The 16,140-nt window shown below is 38.8% G+C and overlaps 1 protein-coding gene and 1 long non-coding RNA gene across 3 annotated transcripts; one reads left to right on the top strand and one right to left on the bottom strand.

Moving 5' to 3' along the window:
• Positions 1 to 2,235: 2,235 nt before the first annotated feature.
• Positions 2,236 to 6,322, top strand: LOC113021072 (uncharacterized). The gene is made up of 5 exons (XR_003272259.1): positions 2,236 to 2,546; positions 3,244 to 3,309; positions 3,660 to 3,815; positions 5,233 to 5,325; positions 5,615 to 6,322. It is a non-coding gene; the product is annotated as an uncharacterized LOC113021072 (long non-coding RNA).
• A 4,056-nt stretch (positions 6,323 to 10,378) lies between these two features.
• Positions 10,379 to 14,393, bottom strand: LOC113020051 (V-set domain-containing T-cell activation inhibitor 1-like). 2 transcript variants are annotated; one of them, XM_026163717.1, is made up of 4 exons: positions 14,006 to 14,393; positions 13,772 to 13,807; positions 10,752 to 11,036; positions 10,379 to 10,630 (listed from the first exon to the last, which is right to left on the bottom strand). In XM_026163717.1, exons 1-4 carry the CDS (start codon positions 14,358 to 14,360, stop codon positions 10,473 to 10,475), a joined length of 834 nt encoding a protein of 277 aa, XP_026019502.1. In that variant the 5' UTR covers positions 14,361 to 14,393; the 3' UTR covers positions 10,379 to 10,472. The 2 variants fall into 2 exon arrangements, with proteins under 2 accessions (XP_026019502.1, XP_026019503.1); XM_026163718.1 differs by lacking the exon at positions 13,772 to 13,807.
• Positions 14,394 to 16,140: the final 1,747 nt, after the last annotated feature.

Here is a 16,140-nt window from a genome sequence, read left to right as displayed (position 1 = left end):
TATGTAAAGAGATCGGGCAACCTGGTAAGTTCATTCATTTCTCCTAAGTTTTCTCTAAAGTTTTCACTGACCCGGGGAAGCCGCACAAAAGCTAGCAAGCCACCGCTATTTAGACGTACAAATACCGTTCTGCTTTTATGCATGTTGTCATTTAGGAATATATTTTATTGTTTATTAATAAACAGCACACAGTGGTCCCGCTGTTCATCCGTCACTGCTTTGCTTTTTCGCTGATTTTTTATTGCACCGTACAGCATTGCATTCTGCAGCCTGATTGACAAATCTGCTCCGTGCCGTGTCTCCTGCGCTTGCCAAATTTATCACGTTTGGTTTTGATAACCATCACGTCCAATAGAAAAAACAGCACAAAAACACCCATAACTATGAGCCTCATTCGGAAATAGACACCTGCACCGCGAGGGAAAAAGGCGCACGAAAGTGGCGGGCAGATGAAGACAAACCGCGGCATAATAATACTTTTACGTTTTGCAATCTACAAAGGTTTGCACTTTGAGAATCAATTGTGAGAACTGTGACCAATGTTCATGTGTGTGTGTGTGTGGAAAAAAGTGTATAAAGTGCGTGACCAGGGGCTAGTTATTCTGAGAACCCCTGCTGCAATAAATGAGGGACCAAGATAATAATAATGAATAATGTATTGATCCCCGAGGGAAAATCCCTCTCTGCATTTAACCCATTCACTCAGAGAAGGAGTGGGAAGCCACTGGGCACCCAAAGAGCAGTGCGTAGAGACAGCACCTTGCTCAGGGGTACCTCGGGGGAGCCGTTCAGTGGATTCGAACCCCCAACCTTCCAATCATAGGACCACCACTGTACCTACTGAGCTATCCTTGCCCATAACTCTAGAGTATTCACATTTCTCTGTGTAAAGGCGGCTGATCTGACAGTGTCCACGACTCATAAATAATTTCTAAAACTCATCAATAGCCTGAGATGTCTTCAGAAAAATAAAACATCTCCATCTCTACAAACTACAAAGAAACGCTGCAGTAAAAATGAAAGAAAACCATCAGCATGGCTCCTCAGGCTCACAGTCTATGATGGGGCAGGCAATTAATTCTCCCAAGGGCCCACATAAGAAACTGGGACTGGGAAGTTCTGGCAGATCACGGTCACATATTCTAGTCTTGTATCTCTATTCAAACTTTTTGGAATGAAGTTTAAGTAATAAGTTACTTAAGTGGCAGGTAATTTCAGACTGACATAAGTCATTTCAGTCTGCATGCATCAAAACCCTTCAGATTCATACAATTTTGTTTTTAACGTTTTCTGTAATAATTATTTTATTATTTGATTTTGATCATTTAGTTGATAATTATCCCATGATCTCTTGGGAGTGAGGCTCACCTCGTGCTCTGACATCTCCACACCTGTCTGCGTGGCCAGGTCCCAGTGGCTCTTCTGGCTGAAGTTGAGGGCCAGGCTTGGGTCCGGGTGGATGTCCACCAGCAGCTCAGCAGGCGAATCTGAAAACTGACACTGACGGCCAAACTCGCAGCGGTGCTTGGAGTAAGCATAAGTGTTTTCCATGCTGCCATGAAAACACAGAAGAGCCTGCTCTGTACTTGATTCTCTTAAGTACAGAGGTGGGAAGTGACGAAATACAAATATTTTGTTACTGCTGCATTATGTGGTGTGAAATTGTGCCTATAAATTAATTTCCAGTAGACAAGAACCTGTTGATGAAAGTCAGAGAAAGTGGTTGGCAATCTATGAGATTCAAAGTCAAAGCGTACTTAAAAGTCTATTCCTCCAGAATTTAAAAATATTACATGAGGCATAATGAACCAGAATGACTGTTTGCTATAAGGAAAGGACTTTACCCATTTAAGCTTTAAAACACCATGACACCAAAATAACTTGTTAGTTGTATAAAGTGCTTTGAGTGCTCAGATACCGTAAAAAACAAAAAGCGCTATATGAGAACCAGACAATTTACCATAGATGAGCCCAGACAAACAGCACATCCTTGTCTTATCCCCTTTTTGATTTCAAATATCGGACATGCTCCATGACATAAAGCTACTGAGCTGTTGATAGTTATATAGCATCCCAATTACCTGGTTTTAAGGAACGTGTGAATAAATCACTGTCGTCAAGCAGATGAGAGGCTTTTTATTAATCTGTACGGATCAGGTAATACCGCTCTTCTTCTCAGCTTCTGTCCCCACACTCAAAAAAATGAATGAGGTGGATTGTTCAGTGTATATTAATTATTTATTTTCATTTTACTTAAAATATATGTTTTTGTTAAGTTAACATATGTTTTTCTAATCAAGTCTACGTAATTGTGTCTATTATTCAACGTACATAATACTAATGTGTTACTTGATCGCATAACATTTAAGTTAAGTCAATTAGGATCGATATACCTTGTATATCCACAAGGTGGCAGTAATGCAAAAACAGTTGTAATGAAACCGCGCAGAACAAGAAGGTTTCACGGCTTGTGCCTGCTCATGCGCAAGACTTCAAATTTAACTGAAAAAGGCTGTTTTGGCGCCAAGCTACTGTTTCTTTGAGAGGTAAGACCACTTTTTTTCTTTGACTATGTTGTGTAGTATCTATATGTCCAGCATGGTTATATTTTGCGTTTGTCTTACAAGACATGTTATATCGTTTGCGTGCGCTTGTTTTACATTAGTTTTACTGGGTCCTGGACATGCTTATTTTGTGGACTGTGTAAGAAACATTTTTATTGTTTTTTGTTTTATTAAGGGATTAGCTACAGGGGTTCATGGGGTTATTCTTTCAAGGGGTTATTTTTCCATTTGCTTTCTTGGGATTCCTTTTCTGTAATCCGAAAGTCGGAAATATCGAATAGGATAGCAAGGATAGCATAAAGTGACATTTAAAATCCAAAAAGTCAAGGGCGAAACCCACTGTGACACCATTGTTCTGCTCTATCAGTAATCTGTATTATGTAAAAATGGTCTGTAAATACAGCATGTTTCCTAGCGGAGTTATACATATCAATGTAGTTATAAATTACAGTTTGTGAAAGTACACACTTAATTTTTTTAATAAAATTATTCAAGACATATGAGTGGACAGACAATGGAGGTCGACAGACCTGGTGATAATTGCTTCTATAGAAAGTTAGCACATGGCAGTGTCAATCTCTTGCTTTTCTTCTGAGTAGTATTTTATTTAGTTGTAATTCAAACAATAATTTGCTTCTTGAAATTAAGGAATTAATTTTTTTTTCTTTATAAATCTCAGATCCTGCCTTTACCTGCTCCCTCCTATACTGATGTGGTGTATGTGGTATTGCTGAGCTTGTATGTGGTATGTGAACTGTTATACTTTTAAAAACAAAACTGTTTTATAAGTTAAGTTTTCTTTTGTGACCCATCCCATGCCCCTGTTATTTCTTCTCCACATCTGAACCATGGTAAAGGTTGCAGTTCAAGGGCCTGAGGCATGAAATTCTTTTCAGATCAGCTGTGATCAATATTTTTTGGAACTTGATAAATAACAATAAAAGCTGTAATGGCTCCATTAGCATTTTGTGTAAATGTTTGTGTTAAAATTATAGCTTTAATGAGGTCTTACTACATTAGTTTTAGTTTGTATATGTGTACATATAGTATGTATATTTACAGTACAGTATGTTGTGTTTGTTGACATATTTTCAGGTGGAAGCAGAATATGTGAGGATTACTACTGCTGCACATGTTCCAAGGCTTTTTACACAACTTGACCAATACACTGACCAGCTCATAAAAGTCTTCAAGAAAAAAGGAGGCGTTGCAGGGAAGAAAATTAGACAAACTTTGGCCCCAGCCACACAGGTGCGTTATTCTGTTGGTAGCAAAATATTATGGCTAATAAGATCATTTTCAAATTTAAACAGCTAGTGTATGGTAGCTGCACAGTGCACTTACATTTATATTAAGCAAGACAAAGTTTGGTACTCAAAACGTTGGAAAATTTAAATTACCTAAACATATGTAAAATCTGATCCCTTGATTTAGGTTAAACCAGAAGTGAATGTTTTTATGTTATGTTTTGAATGCAAAAAAGATGATGTATTAGTTTGTCTTTACCTCCATTATGGACATATATAATGTGGTGGAAACCCTGCCCAACAGGTTAACTATTCATGTCCATGTGATGATTACCGTAAATGTCGGGCTATAAGCCGCTACTTTTTGCACAAGCTTTGAACCCTGCGGCTTTTAGTCAGGTGCGGCTTTTCTATGGATTGTCCGTGATTTTTGTCATATCGTAAGACGATTTGTTTTGTGTGTTCCGCTGTTGTACGGCACTACGTTGCCTGGCGGAAGGATCGGGGTTCAAGAGTGGTATGTTAGTCACATGTCCGTCCGCCAGGCAACGTAGTGCCGTACGAAGTAGCGCGAAAAACAAACTTCAAAGTAGCGCTACGCGTTCAGCGGGAGTCGTGGATGATGAGCGGCGATAAACTTGCAAGTTATGCCCAAAAAGCAAGTTATGCCCAACTCCACCGGTGGATTCTGACAGCGTGGAAAAGTGTGAAAACATCCACGATCACCAACGGATTTTGAAGGGCTGGACTGCTGCATGATGGAGAGGAGGACACCGCCACGGCCCTTCTGAGGGTGTTCGACTCTGACAATGAGGATTTCTTTGGTTTTGAAAGTGACAACGAAGGAGAGAAGAAGAGTGGATGACGAAGCCATCATGAGCCTGTTTGTATCCGACACTGGAGAAGAGGACTTTGGTGGTTTTAGTGCGGAAGAAGAGAAAGATGGTGGTGAATGACTGACTTTTCTTCTTGTTAAAGCTGTGTCACTGCACCTGAGCCTAAAAGGTAGGCCGAATCTATTGTTCTGGTGTGCTGTAGGTTATTGTTATGTACTACATGTGCAAATATGTACCCATAACTTGTTTTTCAAAATATTAATAAAAGTGATGTCTCCAAACAGCCATCTCTTTCCTGACAATTCCCTTTGTGCATATTCTCTTACATATGATAAGTCAACATTGAAACACCTGCGGCTTTTGGTCAGGTGCGGCTAATGTATGTACAAAACAGGATTTTCCCCTGATTTTAGCTTGTGCGGCTAATATTTAGGTGCGCTTTATAGTCCGGGAAATACGGTAGTTGGTCTTGTGTACATGTCTATCTGTGCAGTGGATATGTCATTCATTTTGCGTATAATGTGAGTTTCTGTCATCCTAAAGTATATCTGTTTTCTCTTCCTGTATCTCTGCTACTCTCTACAGAAGGAAAGTATTGAAAAGGGGAGGGAGTGTGTCCTCAGGGCACTACCTTTTTACCTGAATGAAGACCCAAGCATCCTCTTCAAAGAATAATTGGTTGGTAATTTTAGTTTAGTTTTTTATCTGTATTAAACCAAATTTTGAATAACTAATGTTGTTGCATGTTGTTGTTGTTGTAATTTGCATGGAACCTGTTTAAATGTTTTGGGAAATCTTCTTGTATACCCAAACTATTTATATTTATCGTTGAATCTGTAGTCTGAAATAGTGGCACACTGGGGTGCATGTTCCTAATATTGTGTTTACGTCATTAAAGGGTAGCTTTGGCCCTTTATCTTTCTTTTTTTAAAACTGGATGCCATTTTCCTATGTTTTTGTGTCTAAGCTACAGCTGTTCAGAGGGAGCTGGAACAAATTACCCTTGCTATCTTTACCATCGAAAGAGCTGATGCCAGCACTCCTCCAGCCGATGTGGGTATAACCATCTAGTGTGTCCTGCATGACCTGGAAGACCTGGCCTCTGCATGTGCACTCTTAATGGGTGGGATATATGCACTGAATCTCAGTTAACCTCAAGACTGAAAGCTTTCTTTGAAGTACTTCAGAAGCTCTTCCTTCATCTGTATGTCAGCATACTCTTGACCAAGGTACAGTTGCTCAAGAATACACTGAATGAATAAGCCAACCTTTAATTTGGATGATGAATGTTCTGTCAGATGGACAGAAGTTTTTCGGAGGCTGACTGGGAATAAAATGGTAATTTGTAAATGACAGATAACGGGAAAATTACATTTAAGAGAAATTTAGAACATTTTGAAAAGTTTGTAAACTACTACAATTTGAGAGATTTTACTGTTGTGGGGGGCTAGTAAGAGACAATCAAAAGTATTGAGATTTAAAGGATTTAATTGAGAGATGATACTGCACCAGAAATGTTGAAGGGTGGTGTGTATATTAGCGTTCAAGGCATATTGTTATGAGGTGGAAATATGTTCATATTCAGTTTGTGTTACATTGTGTGCATTGTAAAGGTAATTGCAATACATACTAAAAATAAGGGTAAGTTAGGAGGTTGATCTGATATCCTCGTGTTGGTGTTGTTCCCAGATCATCATACTAAATGTTGTTCCAGGATCAACATTGCAAGTGACCAATCAGAATGTTGTGACGTCATACTTTTGCGACTTCGGGAAAAACCGGCGTAAAACAAAAAACTGTACTTAAGCTGCGTGAAACCGCCTCTGTCCGCCGATCAACTGACCCTAACCCTAACCGTAACCCTTTAATAAACAGTAAGCAGAATTGATATTGTCCTTGCAACATTGGAATTTCATAAATGCACGAATGGCTTGGCGCGCAAAAGAATAACGTCACAACAATGTGACAACATTTTCATGATGGTCTGGGAACAACACCAACACGAGGATATCAGATCATCCAAGTTGGGAATGCAGGATGAATGTATATTTTGTGGACTTTTAAAGACTAACAATTGTTTCCATGTTAAAATGTTTACATCTGAAGTTTTTTGCCCAAACACTAGTAAAATAAATGTTGACAGTGGCAAGTGTTAAATGGTTACTGCTGTGCTGTTGCAAAAAAACTGAACGCTGACAAGCTGTTTTATTGTTAGACCATAATGTTGGCATGTTTTGTTAAAGTTTTATTTGGGATGGTGATGTAATTTTCTTTGATTGCTAATATCAGTGGACTATTTATTATTATTATTATTATTATTATTATTATTATTATTATTATTATTATTATTATTATTATTATTGTTGTTGTTGTTGTTGTTACATAAATTTTTTTTTAATTGTGGCTGTTGAGGTGGACACTTCACTTTGCATTGTTAAAGGAAAGCACTTCATTGGCATTGTGTTACTGGACTGACCCTAAGCAATCATTGCAAATAGCAACTTTGCTATCCATTTTAGACACTAAAAGAAAAAAACACTCACAGACCTTACTAGCATCACATGTGCATAACTCAAGTGTCATCTTATCAATGTGTTATGTGATCTTCAATGCGTTTTTTTTCTCTTCTATTTCTGGTAGATACAGACATTTAATTTAAAGTCTTGATGTTGCATCTGTCTACATACTGTTAATTACTAACCCTAATGAGCTGTTGTGTTTTATTTTGGACTGGGTTTACACAAATGCTCACTGAATGTGTTGGCAATAAAAGAAATTTTAAAAAATAAGTTGGATGTACTTAATTCATTTGTGTGGAACCTGTTGACAAAATAGATTTATGTAAAACTAATTAATAAAGCACAAGGTGGCTGAAAATATAATATTTGAATTAATCTAACTTAAATTTAACATTTTACTGCCACAAATAAGAAATGTGTTGAAGTAACTAATCTAACCTGAAAATATATCATCTTTGTTCATACAACATAACTTGATTTAGTTAGTCTTAAATATGTCTTGTTAATCTTAAGTAGTTTTTTTAAATTAGATGAACTAAAGATTTTTGCTTTAAACTAACATAATTCAATTTCGTGGAACCTGTTGACAAAATAATTTTAATTAAAGTCAACGTTTCATTTTTTTGAGTGCACACACCTAACTTCCTTTCAGAATTCCTCCACCAATCACAGGGCAGGGAACAGAACGCTACCAGGTGCTTCTCCGTACATGAATAGGTGTATTTTTTTTCCATTACTGACTTTGTTTGCCAGATCTGTGCATCCTTCAAGTTTCCAAAAGCAGCTGTTAGATCAGCTTAGTACAATTCAATATGAGTCCTTAACTACTGCACTGCTGGTTCACAGAATGCAGGTGGTCGCCCTCTGGTGGACTATGTGGGAACTGCATCTTGTAATTAGATTAACAAGAAAGACGCAAAGGGATAAAGCCACGGGGTTTAAAATGTTGATGTTAATCTTCCTTTTCTGACTTGTTTTTGATCCTGAACTTATATCTCATCTTAGCTGAAAAGAACTAAAATGGACCAGTGCCTGTGACATGCAAGAAGTAAAGCTGTTACTGGAGAATCGTCCTTAACAAGAAAATCATCAGTGGAACAAAAAGAAAACAGACAGAAGCAAATCCTTCATCTTTATCTGCTGTGATGATCAATATCTGAGCTACACAAACATAACAGCCACACAAGTAGGATGTTTGGGTGCTTTTTATTTAAAAACTGCGATACAAATTTTTCATGTCATGAATTAGATCTTTTCTATTAATTCAGTAGTCAAAACATAATATAAATAAAACACACGGTTAAATATAATTAGCATTTTGATTGTAGCATTGCAATTAAGTATGTATAAGTAGTATAGTAGCATAGTATAAGTATGTCATTAGCAGTGTTGGGAAGGTTACTTTTAAAATGTATTCCACTACAGATTACAGAATACATGCCCCAAAATGTATTCTGTAATGTATTCCGTTACGTTACTCAATGACAGTAACGTATTCTGAATACTTTGGATTACTTAATATATTATCATGCTTTTTACAACTACGTGAATGTACTATTGCTGTGTGATTTATTACTGTTACTGAAGGTCCGAACCGTAGTAAAGGGACCTCTGACTAATACGTCGGGTTCCGTGTAGGGCTGTAGCTGAAAAAGTTGCTTTACTTTGTTGTCTGGGTCAAGTTTGCTAGCGAGAGACAGAGAGAGGCGTTGAAAGGCTGCTCCAACGGAACTTATTGTTTCGGAGGAAAACACGAACACGTTGTACAGTCGAGTCTTAATAGCTTACTTACAACTGGGCTCGTCAGGCACTCTTCTTGGCTGAAGTGGTTATTATTATATTTACATGCTTCCAGCTCCCGTTTCTGCTCAATGACAACTCTACTTTTCCACTCGCCTTTTTCTCCCTCCTCGCGCTCACAGACACATAACACATAACCACAGTTGCCATGCTACCGCCTGGAACAACAGAGCATAGCTGTCAAACAAAACCCAAACAGTCCTGACCCGCGACAAAATGAAACAGGAAAGTATCGCAGTGTAATCCATTTATTTCAACAAAGTAACTGTATTCTGAATACCACCTTTTTAAACGGTAACTGTAACGGAATACAGTTACTCATATTTTGTATTTTAAATACGTAACGGTGGTACATGTATTCCGTTACTCCCCAAATCTGGTCATTAGCATTATCAGCTTTAAGAGTACAAAGATAATTCTGGAAGTCACCATTTCTATTGCTTACAATCTTTTTAAAGTCACTTTTACAAGTACAGACAAACTCTCCTCAAACAAGCTTAATCAACAGGAACACGAAAAACATAGTAAAGCAGAAATAAAAAGAGAATCTGATCAGGAATGTGTTCAAGTTAAAATACAGTCACAGCAGTTTAACAGCTTTGAGCAGCTACTGGCTCATACAAATTGAGAAGCTGAGTGATACTGTAAGAACGAAAAGCAGCTGATTTTGTCTCCACCTTTTAAAGCTTTTTAAATTATGTACAGTCTGGTTCTCTTGGATGAAGACTCATAAGCTGCCTTTGAGTGTTACAGGTTCACGTTCTGCTGATTTTAAGGCACTGTGTGGTGAATCCACAGCCCAAAGTCTCTCATGGTTTACTGTTTTCTGTCTGTGGTTTGAGTCCCTGAGCTTTTGGAGTTTAACACTTGGAGATGATCACAAACCAGGTGAGACCCACAGTAGTTCACTGTGAGAGTGTCCATTGCTGCTTTACTGACTGACCCCAACCGGTCGCAGCAGATGGCCCCGCCCCTCCCTCAGCCTGGTTCTGCTGGAGGTTTCTTCCTGTTAAAAGAGAGTTTTTCCTTCCCACTGTCGCCAAAGTGCTTGCTCATAGGGGGTCATATTGTAGGATCTACTGTACAATATAAAGCGCCTTGAGGCGACTGTTGTTGTGATTTGGCGCTATATAAATAAAATTGAATTGAATTGCATGTTAAGCCCATCACCCACCCACTGACCTGCCCCTGGTGCTGATGGGACACAGCATTAGTGATCATACAGCAGGACGATAAGATGGTCAGAGTGTGGAGACAATCGCTCAGCACTAACATCACCTTAAATGTCTTCTTGTACCTCTGCGGCAAATAGATAACTCAGAGTTTTTTGGGTTTTTTTTAAAGAATCACTCTTTCTCTTTTTAGCTTGACAAATTAGATAAATATGCCTAGAAATACCTGCTGTAAAAAAACTGCAGCCAATCCAGAGCATTATGATGATTAAACCAAAAGATTCATCCATAAAATACTGAGAATTTTACACCTCACACATACTGTATGTCAAAATTAATGCTGAATATGAAATCCATCATTATTCTCACCTCTCTGCCATCTTCTAATGTACTTTATAACTAAAAACAGAACTGCAGTACTCAGAGCTCCACCACAAAATGCTGCTACAACCACAGCCACTCCACAGCAGGACTTCAGCTCAGCTGTTTTCTCTGAAACACGTTAAACAAAAAGTTAATACAGCACAGAACAGTAGACAGAACTACTGTTAAACAGCGTCTATTTAAAACCTGAAAATTCCACCAAGAATGAGAACAGAAGAAGAAATCTTACCACAGTGAGGCACGTAGATCTCATCATCAGTCACATGGCTGATCTCCTGCTGTGTGGCTACACAGCGGAAGACGTTGGTGTCTGTCTTGGTCACAGCGATGAGGAGGGTGACGTAGTAGCGGTCTCCTCTGTACGACACCTGCGGCTCCTCAGCGGGAAGGATGTTTCCATCGCTGTCCTTCCACTCCACCAAAGGCTTTGGAAAAGCACCTGGAACCTCACACTTCAGCAGCGCCCCGTCCTCCGTGATGTTCAGGATCCCAACAAAAGGCTTTGGAGCTGCACCTGTGAGCACAGCATGAAGCTACAGCTGCAGCACAAGGTCACGGAGACTAATATACTGTTATATTATATACTCTGTAATGTTATTGTTATTGAAAATGACATTTTCCTTAAATTAATCACCATAAAAAACTATCCAAAGTAAATTAAACAACAGTACTACAGTACAGTGAGTGCAGAATTATTAGGCAAGTTGTATTTTTGAGGAATAATTCTATTATTGAACAACAACCATGTTCTCAATGAACCCAAAACACTCATTAATATCAAAGCTGAATGTTTTTGGAAGTAGTTTTTAGTTAGTTTTTAGTTTTAGCTATTTTAGGGGGATATCTGTGTGTGCAGGTGACTATTACTGTGCATAATTAGGCAACTTAACAAAAAACAAATATATACCCATTTCAATTATTTATTTTTACCAGTGAAACCAATATAACATCTCCACATTCACAAATATACATTTCTGACATTCAAAAACAAAACAAAAACAAATCAGCGACCAATATAGCCACCTTTCTTTGCAAGGACACTCAAAAGCCTGCCATCCATGGATCCTGTCAGTGTTTTGATCTGTTCACCATCAACATTGCGTGCAGCAGCAACCACAGCCTCCCAGACACTGTTCAGAGAGGTGTACTGTTTTCCCTCCTTGTAAATCTCACATTTGATGATGGACCACAGGTTCTCAATGGGGTTCAGATCAGGTGAACAAGGTGGCCATGTCATTAGTTTTTCTTCTTTTATACCCTTTCTTGCCAGCCACGCTGTGGAGTACTTGGACGCGTGTGATGGAGCATTGTCCTGCATGAAAATCATGTTTTTCTTGAAGGATGCAGACTTCTTCCTGTACCACTGCTTGAAGAAGGTGTCTTCCAGAAACTGGCAGTAGGACTGGGAGTTGAGCTTGACTCCATCCTCAACCCGAAAAGGCCCCACAAGCTCATCTTTGATGATACCAGCCCAAACCAGTACTCCACCTCCAGCTTGCTGGCGTCTGAGTCGGACTGGAGCTCTCTGCCCTTTACCAATCCAGCCACGGGCCCATCCATCTGGCCCATCAAGACTCACTCTCATTTCATCAGTCCATAAAACCTTAGAAAAACCAGTCTTGAGATATTTCTTGGCCCAGTCTTGACGTTTCAGCTTGTGTGTCTTGTTCAGTGGTGGTCGTCTTTCAGCCTTTCTTACCTCGGCCATGTCTCTGAGTATTGCACACCTTGTGCTTTTGGGCACTCCAGTGATGTTGCAGCTCTGAAATATGGCCAAACTGGTGGCAAGTGGCATCTTGGCAGCTGCATGCTTGACTTTTCTCAGTTCATGGGCAGTTATTTTGCGCCTTGGTTTTTCCACACGCTTCTTGCGACCCTGTTGACTATTTTGAATGAAACGCTTGATTGTTCGATGATCACGCTTCAGATGCTTTGCAATTTTGAGACTGCTGCATCCCTCTGCAAGATATCTCACTATTTTTGACTTTTCTGAGCCTGTCAAGTCCTTCTTTTGACCCATTTTGCCAAAGGAAAGGACGTTGCCTAATAATTATGCACACCTGATATAGGGTGTTGATGTCATTAGACCACACCCCTTCTCATTACAGAGATGCACATCACCTAATATGCTTAATTGGTAGTAGGCTTTCAAGCCTATACAGCTTGGAGTAAGACAACATGCATGAAGAGGATGATGTGGACAAAATACTCATTTGCCTAATAATTCTGCACTCCCTGTATACTGCAGTTACAGTACTGTTACAGGTGAGTGTTATCACATGACCGTAACCCACAGTGTCTCAGACTAAAGACAGATCTGGAGAAATCAACAGGCTGACGATGTCACTGATGTTTACATCTGCACTGTGTGCTACAACTCTGCACCCAGAGGCTGTGCACCATTCACTCATTTACACACAGAACTCTGAATAAAGCTTCAAATTCATGTGTCACAGAGAGACAAGGCCACACAACAACCTGTTCAGATTCTTCATGTTGCTGCTAACTGTGAGCTGTTCTGATTTGCAGATCTCACAAATCCATATTTCATTCCCAGCAGAACCCAGATTTGATCATTTTGAATTTGATGGCAGTTCCAGAAAATCTGAAGAAATCTCTGTGGGCAAGGGACTTCAATATTGTCCAGTCACAGGCCTCTTATACTGTACTTCCCCAAGATCATGCTAAACTGCACACTGGATCTATTAAAAGAAACAGCTTCATAGTGGCAGAGTCTGAATACTGAACTTGGCAACATGTGGTGCAGATGTTTCACCATCATGCCTGTCACAAAGTCCAGCACATGCTCTCCTCAGCTCCCAGATGTTTATGGACCGCTGTTAAAAGAAGAGAGAATGCTGCACAAGGTGAACCTGACGCTGTACTTCCATTTTGGAGACATGTTGCTGCCATCAAATTAAAAAAGACCCCTTTTTCTTTTCCTAAAATATAATTTTTTGTCAGTTTAAACATCTGATATATTTTCTATGTTCTATTCTGAATGAAATATCATTTAATGAGACCTGAAAGTCGTGGCATTTTATTTTTATTCACATTTTACACACATTGGGGTTATAGATCAAAAACAGGGTTCAACACTGTTTCTCCTGATCTGTGCTTAAATGCAGAGCATCACAGACTCTGATTTACTGAACTGTTTATGCTGTTCAGTATCAACATTTCTCAAATGATGCTCAGGCCTGCAGAGCTGCAGCACACGTTGCGGATATTAATGACATCATCACTCACCTGTGACGTCACCTGATCGGTCCTTAAAGACACGTTCTGAAAGGCAACAACAACACGTTTTCACTCTGCATCATCAGCTTATCTCCTGCTGTTTGCTTCGTGGTTACATCTGTACAATCTAACAGTGAGAGCCACCTCAGCATAAATGCAGAACTCTGTTATTACATTATTGGAGTGAGTAAAGCAGCGATCTTAGTTGTGTTTTCAGGATGTTTTCAAATATGAAAAACTCACCAACGATGAGTTTAATGTTGAAACGTTGTTGCTTTGGGTGAAGATGTGGAATAATACAGGAGTATTCTCCACTGTCGACCAGCTTGGTGTTTCTGATGACTATGGAGGCGTTACCAAGCTTCAACTCTTCTGAGAAATGTGAGACCCGACCTTTGAACTGCTCATCTTGTCCCGGACGTCCGTTATTGTATTCGTCGCCAGCAGAGTACAGGAACACCTCCTTCTGACCATCTTTCTTCCAGTCAAAGACCTCATGTTGAAGGCTCAGCTTGGTGCTGAGGGAGCAGGGTAAGATGGCATCTCTTCCTTCTGGGACCAAAACTGTGACAACTCCCCGCCCTGAAGGATGAAGCATATTTTAATTCTTATGTTTCAAAAAGTCCTAAAACACATGTACGTAACCTCCAATGTCTAAAAGACGTTTTTCAAAAGTAAAAAAGTAGATCCAAGTTAATCCCAGTTTTAACATAAAACAATATTTAAAAAAACGATTCAATTTGTCATCACAAATTAAATCTACTCTTGAAGAGCAGCAGAGTTAGTCCTTAAAAAGATGCTTTTTGCGTTTTTCAGTTTGATGTAATTTCACTTTTTTTTCTCTCAGTCACCTGGTTACCCAGCATGCCTCAGTGGTATAAATTTGCAATATGACATTTGTGTCTGTGGTTCTCCCTCATTCAGGACACAGCAGACTTGAGTGCAGAGGGTTTGTTTGTTTGTTTGTTTGTTTGTTTGTTTGTTTGTTTGTTTGTTTGTTTGTTTGTTTGTTTGTTTGTTTGTTTGTTTGTTTGTTTGTTTGTTTGTTTCCGCTGGCCAAGGGACGCGTTTAATCCTTCCTCTGACAGAAAGTATTTTTCTATAGTGGAAATACACAGGACTGATACAGTAAACTCATTAATTCACAGTTAAATTGTCCGGTTGTATATACTTTTGTTATTACTACTACCAATACTACAACAACTAATAATAATAATATTATTAATAATAATAATAATAATAATAGTGATAATAATAAAAGTAAGAAGAACCACTGTCCTCTCTTTTCTCCCTAAAACACTAAAGAGAGCTGAGAAACGTTGGAAACTATAAAATCAAACATATTTAAAGTTGTGGTTGATTAGCTGTTATAGTTTGTTCTTACCTATGCTGCCTTTTCTGACGTACAGTTTTCATTGTGGTTGAAAAGAAATGTTAAACCGTGAATTTAAGTAGTACAGACTTTACTTCGTTTTGGTCCACAGAAGTACCACCACCCGTAGGTTGGAAAGGCAAAAACTTCCTCTTTCACTCCAGAAAGAGGTCGTATCCAATAATCTGAGTAATCCAGTATGTATCTTTTATATTCTGGATTTATAAATTTTAAAATTACACATTTGTAACATAGATTAACAGCACTGTATAAATTTAGCTGAAAATAAAATTTATGATTTTTATTTTGGCCAGCACAGGTGTCACTTTTGGCTTCCAACCAAATCGTCTGAGATTTTCCCTGGTGCGGAACATCTTGTATTTTTTAATAATACTTTGTACTGTAGCCACTGGAACTTGAAAACATTTAGATATGGCCTTGTAGCCCTTTCCTGACTTGTGAGCAGCCACAATGCACAGCTGCAGGTCCTCAGTGAGAGCTGAGAAATGTTTTTTTCCACAATAATACGTCTTGTACATTGTCTTATTTTCTTTCGGCAGACACCTATGTCATTTCCAGTCAAAACAAAACTTGCTGGTTGAATAAAAGTAACTTTAAGTAAAAATTTGCCATGGGTATGAATAATTATGGGCTTGACTGTTGTGTGTTTAATCATCATGTTTGAAGTACAGAGTTTCTTCAGTTCTGGTCAAGAGAAATAGGAGAAATAGCGCCCCCAATAGGTGTCCATTGCTTGTGGGAAGTGCTTTGCATCCGGTGTGTGTGTGAGATGAACTCACACACGTCGGAAAGAAGACTCAATGCAAAAATCCGACCCAATAGGCTTATGTTATGTACTTATGTGCCCTCTTGGAAATTAGATTTTTATTCTCAATTAGTTTTTTACCTAGATAAATAAAGGACTAATAAAACAAACAAACAAAAACTGTCTTTTGAGTAATCCAGATACCACATTTTCCTCTACGATCTTTTATATTCTGAATTA

The sequence above is a fragment of the Astatotilapia calliptera genome, chromosome 4, assembly GCF_900246225.1.
Source record: "Astatotilapia calliptera chromosome 4, fAstCal1.2, whole genome shotgun sequence".
Lineage (NCBI taxonomy): Eukaryota > Metazoa > Chordata > Actinopteri > Cichliformes > Cichlidae > Astatotilapia > Astatotilapia calliptera.
The sequence above is the reverse complement of the archived record's forward strand: the minus strand, read 5'-3'. Positions and strand labels throughout refer to the sequence as shown.